This window comes from Dasypus novemcinctus, chromosome 1 (assembly GCF_030445035.2).
Source record: "Dasypus novemcinctus isolate mDasNov1 chromosome 1, mDasNov1.1.hap2, whole genome shotgun sequence".
NCBI classification, from domain to species: domain Eukaryota; kingdom Metazoa; phylum Chordata; class Mammalia; order Cingulata; family Dasypodidae; genus Dasypus; species Dasypus novemcinctus.
Genome location: NC_080673.1, coordinates 203,009,997 through 203,016,792, shown reverse-complemented (window position 1 = coordinate 203,016,792; position 6,796 = coordinate 203,009,997). Strand labels below are relative to the sequence as shown.

Below are 6,796 nucleotides of genomic sequence, written 5' to 3'. Positions count from 1 at the left end.
TGGGAAGCTAAAATTTTATATGCTAACATTTTGAGGGTAATTATTAAAGGAATAGAAAAAGAATATACAACTTTTAAACTAGCAGAGAAAAAAAAGAAGTTAAAACCTCTAGTCCATAAAATGGTAAGGAAGGAAGAAAAAAGGAAATGGAAAAAAGGGGAGCAAACAGGTCAAAATAACATGGTAGAAGCAATTCCAATAAATGCAGAAGGATTAAATTTTCACATTACAAGACAAAGATTTTTTATTTTTGACCTGTATAAAAAAACAAAACCAAGTGAATCCAGCTGTATGTCGTTTATGAGAGACTCTTACATTATAAGGGCACAAAAAGGTTGCAAATAAAATAATGGCAAAAAGACTTACCAAATACTAACCAGAGGAAAGCTAGGAGTGCATATCTTACAAGCAGACAAAATAGACTTTAAGACAAAAAGTATTATTAGAAGAAAGTTTCAATTCAACCGGAAGACAGTATATTTCTAAACTTGTATGCATACATTGGCATAGCCTCAAACTGTCTAAATAAAAAATTCAGAGAACTACAAGAAGAAATCAGCAAATTCATCATCACAGGAGAGTTCATTAAGCCTCTCTGGATAACTGACAGATCAAGCAGATAACAGGATTGCTTCGTCAGACACCCATGATTTAAGGGACCGCATGAGGGGACTTTTCATTCATGCCTCCGAGTCAGAGTACATATGCAACTACGGCTGTGGTAGCTACAAAATCTAGGAAAATAGTGTGACTTAGAGGACACGGTGTAAATGATAAGACTGATCCATACACTGACTCAAGGCCAGGATGCATCTGACTACCCAAGAATTTTACCAGATGCCCATGGGTGAAGATCAAAGACAGAATTCGTTTGTTCAATAGCTTATTTCTAGTTAGAGTGTCTCAGGGCCTCTCTGGAACTCAGGTATCTTCTGCTGGCCAAGACTATTCAGAAGACCTAGTGTAACTGGGCCATATAATTAAATTCCAGAAGACTCTGAAAGGGCCTGAGACACCTATCCTCAAAGTGCTGCCTCAAGGTAGGCAGAGGTAAAAACTGTCTAAGAGGTGGTTGGTTATTTTATATGAAACCAAGTCAAATGGAACGGTAAGGATCCATGGAAACTCAGAGACAAGACAGCATATTTTTTTGGTGGCCCAGAGAGACTGCCATTTACCCAGCCGGGGTCACAGAGTGAGAGAGGAGCAGAGCCAGGAATGGAATCCAGCCCTCCTGACCTTGCCCTCCGTGTGCCATCCTGTGTTGTTACCTTCAGCAGAATCAGCTTTCTCCCTGGGCATCTTTCCTTTCTCTGGACTCAGACGCAAGTATTTCCCTCGTTTCCAAGAGGTAAATTTCATGAACTTGTCTACGGCTAGTTACCATGATAGTGCCCAAGATCCAAACTGCCTCCATCCAAGGGGTCAGCTTAGATAACACCCAGAGGCAGAGGCCTAGGCCTTGGGGGTGCTCTACTGACAGAGGGCGGGGCCAGCTGGATCAGAACCTTCTACACACCCTGCCCGATCTCCACCCCACCCCCCACACTGCTTTAACCATATAACACATTGCCACTCCTCTGGGAACCCTTCCCCAACTCCCCCCGCTAAGTTAAAAACCACCTCCGTGTTCCCTTAGCCCACGGGCTTACCTTCATCTCAGTACTCCACACCCCACATGTGGGGTCTGTCAAACTGGCCATCTCATCCACTAGGGTGGAGGCCCCCTAAAGCACCACTATGTCAGCTGTGGGTAACAATGTCTAGTCTGGAGCTTAGGTCTTCAAATGTATTCATTCAAAAAAGGATTCTTAAATCAATGACTCAACTGCCAGGGAATCAACTGCTCTTCGGTGTTGCTGGTAAAATATTTCTTGAATGAATAAATGAGCAAACAAGTGAATCCATCCTATGGAATCCTATGAAATCCACCGGTCAGTGGAAAACATCTGGAATGTGGGATGTGAGCAGAAGGACGGATGCCTGGCCTTAGGCTCCTTAATCTCACCCAGCCAAGAGACTCCTCCTATCTCTCCCCCCATCTGGAGATGGTCAATGAGGGTAAATCCTTGTTGGAACATCCTAGGAGGCCCAGACACTTACTCACTCTGCTTGCTGCTGCCTCCCTCTTGGTCGGCATTTGACCTATTATTTTGAAAAGCATCAAAGACCTGGTTGCTGGAAGAAGAGGTAGATGCCACAGTGGTGCCAACATAAGGTTGAGCTGGCAGCAGCTTGGTGCCCTGGGCACAGTTTTTGAGTGCCCCCACCCCACCCCCACCCCCGCCCAAGTTTCCTCACTTAAACAATGAGGATAAGAAATTGACCTCTGAAATATGCAAAAATAAATGAGATGAGGTATGCTAAGTGTCTAATCCCAAATAGATTCTTATAACACAGACTTTTGTTTTCTCATTCATGTACCCAATATCCTGATTATTTGCTCAGAGTGAAAGGATTTCAACTGTGAGGTGACAGAAAAAAACAGAATCAACTCATACTGCTTCTCTCTTGGGCTCCTTGAGTGGTATTGGATTGACCTATTCATCCTGTTTACATTCTGTAGACTGATTTCCATCTTTATGGGTTTGCTGAAAGCAATGTAATGATCTCAATTTTCATTTTAAGAGATGCATTTCTTTTAATATAAAGATGCTTGCCTTAACAGAAACACAAAATTCATAAGCAAAGACTCCTAAAGGATTTCCCCCATTTTATCCTCCTCCTCTTCTCCCCTGACATGGATGCACAATTCCCATGGCCGAGCCTCTGGGGTACCCCCAGGTAGAGAGACTGGAGCTGCTAGAGAGCTGTACAAACCCTCAATTCTCAACCCTGGCAACCCAAGCCCTCCCTGGCTGCTATCCACGATGGCTCCTGAGTGCTACTCATTCCTCATGCCATGCACAAGATACAAGAGCCCTCGAATGATAATGAAAAAGGAGTAGACGTGGGGAGCGGAGGGAGAGGGATATGACACTGGCTGCTGCAGATGCAACACTGATGGACGTCACAAGCAGGCAAAGGGAGTTGAGGTAACCAAGCTAAGTCAGGTCCTCATTTCCCTTCCGTGCTATGAGCAGCGACCCCTCCAGGCTCACTTCACACTCCTGATCCTCACGTAGCTCTCACTGCGGTCAGGTACTATTCTAAGCATCTTATGAACATCAGATCCAAAAGCATGAGCACCATGTCTACTCCCTGATGTACCCTCAGCCTCCCCAGGCACCCAGGATGTCCTGAAAGTTGGCACACTGTGCTATAATTATGTGTCTACAGACCTGTCTCACCTCACCACAGGGGGGTCTCTTCCTGAAAGTCCTAGTGTCTGCATAGAGTCTGGAGCAGCACATGGGCACAGGATCATTTGTTACGTGACTGACTGAACTTGAGCTCCGAAGGCAGGGCCAGACCCAGGGCTTTCACGAGGCCCTTCCTGTTCATGAAAGGCTCTTCCTCCTCCCCACCCCCACTGCAGGGCCTGCAGGTTGAACCTCCAGGGTTGAACACCTCCTAAATCAGAAGCAGTTCGCCCCCACTGACAAAAACGACAATCAAGGAGAAACTTCTATTCTGAAAAAAATTTATTTACCTCACCTTTTCCTGGCCAAGTCAATGGCTTTGGTCATTGGCACAAAGATTCTGAAAATTGTCTTTCTGCTTTTGTCTTTCTAGGCAAATGAGCTTTACCTAACAAGCTTCAGCTCTACCCTCCATCCCTGTGAGGCCTGGGCTCGGGGTGACATAGGCTGGACATCATCTAAGCCTCAAGGATGCATGCCTCTTGCCTAGCAGTTTGGGGCCCACCATGGCCAGCCCTACACTTCCCTTCCTCCCCTCCAGGCCCCTGCAGATCACATGCATTTTTAAAGAGAAGCCCCCGTAATGCATGACTGTATTATATCAAAGAAGTTTACCCCAAAGTCAGCACATACACATACCTAGAACTTGCCCCCTATTCTAGGTTACTCACCAGACAGGTTACATGATGTGCACCAGTTAACATGCCACAGACAAATTACATTTCCGGAAGAAAAAAACAAAAAACAAAAACCAGCTCTTCTTTGATTTGATGACTGCAGAGTCCCCAAATTCATACACTATCACTTTCCATGCCCAACCGTCCTCTGGGCCTTCTCAATCTCATCCAGAGTAGTGGCATCTACACCCTTGACTGGAGTTTGGGTTCTTCCTTCAGCAGCTGCAGCCAAGTAGTGTCTTCTCTCTTGGAGAACTCTGACTTCAAGTCTCTCATGGGTCCCCAAATTCCAGGAAACATAAACAACAACAACAACAAAAAACAGCAAAGCACAAGGGTATACTTCCCAAGTTTAAAAAAAACAAAAAACAAAACAATAAAATCACAGTAACAAATATAACCACGGCAGCCGTTTACTGCCTAGGAATCTAGGACCTCATTTCTTTATGCAAGAGCATTTAATTAAAGGCTGTCCTTTCAGAAATGAAGGTGCTTGTTAATCTAAAGCTGAATCTGATAATCTAATGCTGATGTTATCCAACAGGATGGTGCTGAAGACTTAGTGCTTAAGATGGTGAAAAAAACAGAGGTGAGAAAACAAAAGGCTCTCTGGGTTCAGCCTCTCCAAGAAGTCAGTTCTCCTTACCAGCTGAACAGAGTTCATCAGTCTGGAACCTAGAGCACAAGTGGGGGAAATTCACGACATTGTAAGTTGGGAGTCTAAGATTCCCACATCCTGGAGTCAAACCAACCCAGCTACCTGTACAAAATGCCACCACTTGCAGAAGGGTTATCTGAACTGTTCCAATCTCATAAGAACCTTTACAAATGTCCATAATGTACTTGTTTCACACGCTCTATTTCTCTCCCATCCTCCTATAGCGAGGTTTTCGCTCCTTAGTGAATACATTCTGCAAATATTTTACCAAAATGGTCTTTTCGTTTAACAAAAAAAAACCAAAAAAATATTTTCTTCTCATTACGTTAAAAAATAACAAAACGTTATCTAAGCTAAAAACATGGCTAGGTCATCTTCCCCTTTCCCCCTGCCTTCCTCCCAAACCCGGTCTTGCACTAAACTGGAAACGACTCTCCCAGCAATCCAGCTCTCCCCCGTGGCCAGGCTCTCCGCTAATCCTCTCGGACCGTAACTTACCCGCTCTCGAGTCCTTCAGTAGCATTCGTAGCGGTCGATCTGCTGGTGAATCTCCACTATCCTCTTCCCCATCAGCGCCGCCTCGATGGCCTTCTTCTCCACCTTCTCGCACAGCTTCATCACTCGCTCCTCGGCCTCACCTCCCGGGCTTCGGGCGGGGTCCATGGCGCTCTCCTCCGAGGCCTCCACCTCGCTTTTGATCTCGTCCAGCAGGCTCTCGATCTCCATCAGCTTCCTCCTGGCCCTCAGGTGCGCCCTGACGTGCTCGCGCTCCAGGGAGGCGATGTCCTCCCGGAAGGCATCGAGGACGGGGTTCAGGAGCCTCTCGAAATCCTCCTCGGCTTCTCGCACCTCGTCCACGTCCACGGGCCGCATCGCGCCGCTCGCCCACCGCCCCTTCGCCACCCCGCGGCCACCCGCGTCCTCGTCCCCGCGCCCGAGAGGCCGGTCGGTCCACTGCGAGCGACCGCGGGGCTGCGCTCGGTCGGAGGCGTCACTGCCCCTGGAGATACCACTAGCAACAGGTCCTCCCAACTTTTCGCAGCAAAGACGGATTCCAAAATGGATTCCCAGCCGCCTACCAGGGCTCTGTTGGTTTGCGGCCCTTTCACGACGTTCCTGGCTCCTTTACGGCCACATAGTTGGTAGGAAAAAAGTTCCGGCGCCCGTCGTAAAGAGGGCGTCGCCAGCTCCCTGCGGCCGTGCACACGCACGCGCACAAGCGTACTCATACATTTAGATGCGCAGGCGCATACTTAAGTATGCTGGTCCACGGCTGGTTCGTTCCTCTCAGTGAAGCCTTAGCGCCCTCGAGGGTTTACTAGGGCTGAAATTTTAACGTTTCATAAGTTTTAAAATATATTCTTCTGCGCTAGTATAATAAAATAGCTTAGTACGCACAGCGTTTACAGTGTCAAGGACTGCTCTAAGTCCCTGCTAAATCATATGCTAAATCATAGATAAACTAAGGTGGTACTGTTAAAATTTTCTTTTAACGCCCGGGGGAACTAAGCACGGAGAAACTAGGGGACTACCCAGTCAGGATTTTTAGGCCAAGGCCATTGCCGTGCTCTTGACCACAGACCTCTTGGGCAGATGCATTCTGCAAACAATTGAGAGGTGTGATGTCTCAGAGCAGGTAGTAATTACCCTGCACCCCTACTTTTAAAAAGTTTTTTTTACCATTGACTTTTTATATTTATTCAAATACATTAACTCATTTGATTATCGTGTGTATATATATATATATATATATATAAAATGTTGCCATTTTATCCATATTTGTCCTTGTTTGTCTGGCTTATTTCCCTCAATATGATGTCTTCAAGAGTCATCCATGTTGTAGCATGTCCAGCACTTCACTTCTTTTTATGCTGAATAATATTCCATTGTATGAATATGTCACATTTTGTTTATCCATTCACACTTGGGTAGCTTCCATCTTTTGGCTATTGTGAAAAATGCTGCAGTGAACACTGGTTTACAAATATCTGACCGAGTCCTTGCTTTTTTTTTTTTTTTAAGAGAATCTAATATCTTGGAAAAAATTTTTTAAGATTTATTTATTTATTTCTCTCCCCTTCCCCCCTCCCCCGCCTCCCACCGTCTCCTCTCTGTGTCCATTCGCTGTGTGTTCTTCTGTGTCCACTTCTATTCTTGTC

General features: G+C 45.9%; 1 protein-coding gene across 1 annotated transcript; it reads right to left on the bottom strand.

Annotated features, from left to right (window-relative positions):
* Positions 1-218: 218 nt before the first annotated feature.
* LOC101445656 (MORF4 family associated protein 1 like 2-like) lies at positions 219-5,734 on the bottom strand. The gene is made up of 2 exons (XM_004465203.5): positions 5,136-5,734; positions 219-4,654 (listed from the first exon to the last, which is right to left on the bottom strand). Exon 1 carries the CDS (start codon positions 5,508-5,510, stop codon positions 5,151-5,153), a length of 360 nt encoding a protein of 119 aa, XP_004465260.1. The 5' UTR covers positions 5,511-5,734; the 3' UTR covers positions 219-4,654; positions 5,136-5,150.
* Positions 5,735-6,796: the final 1,062 nt, after the last annotated feature.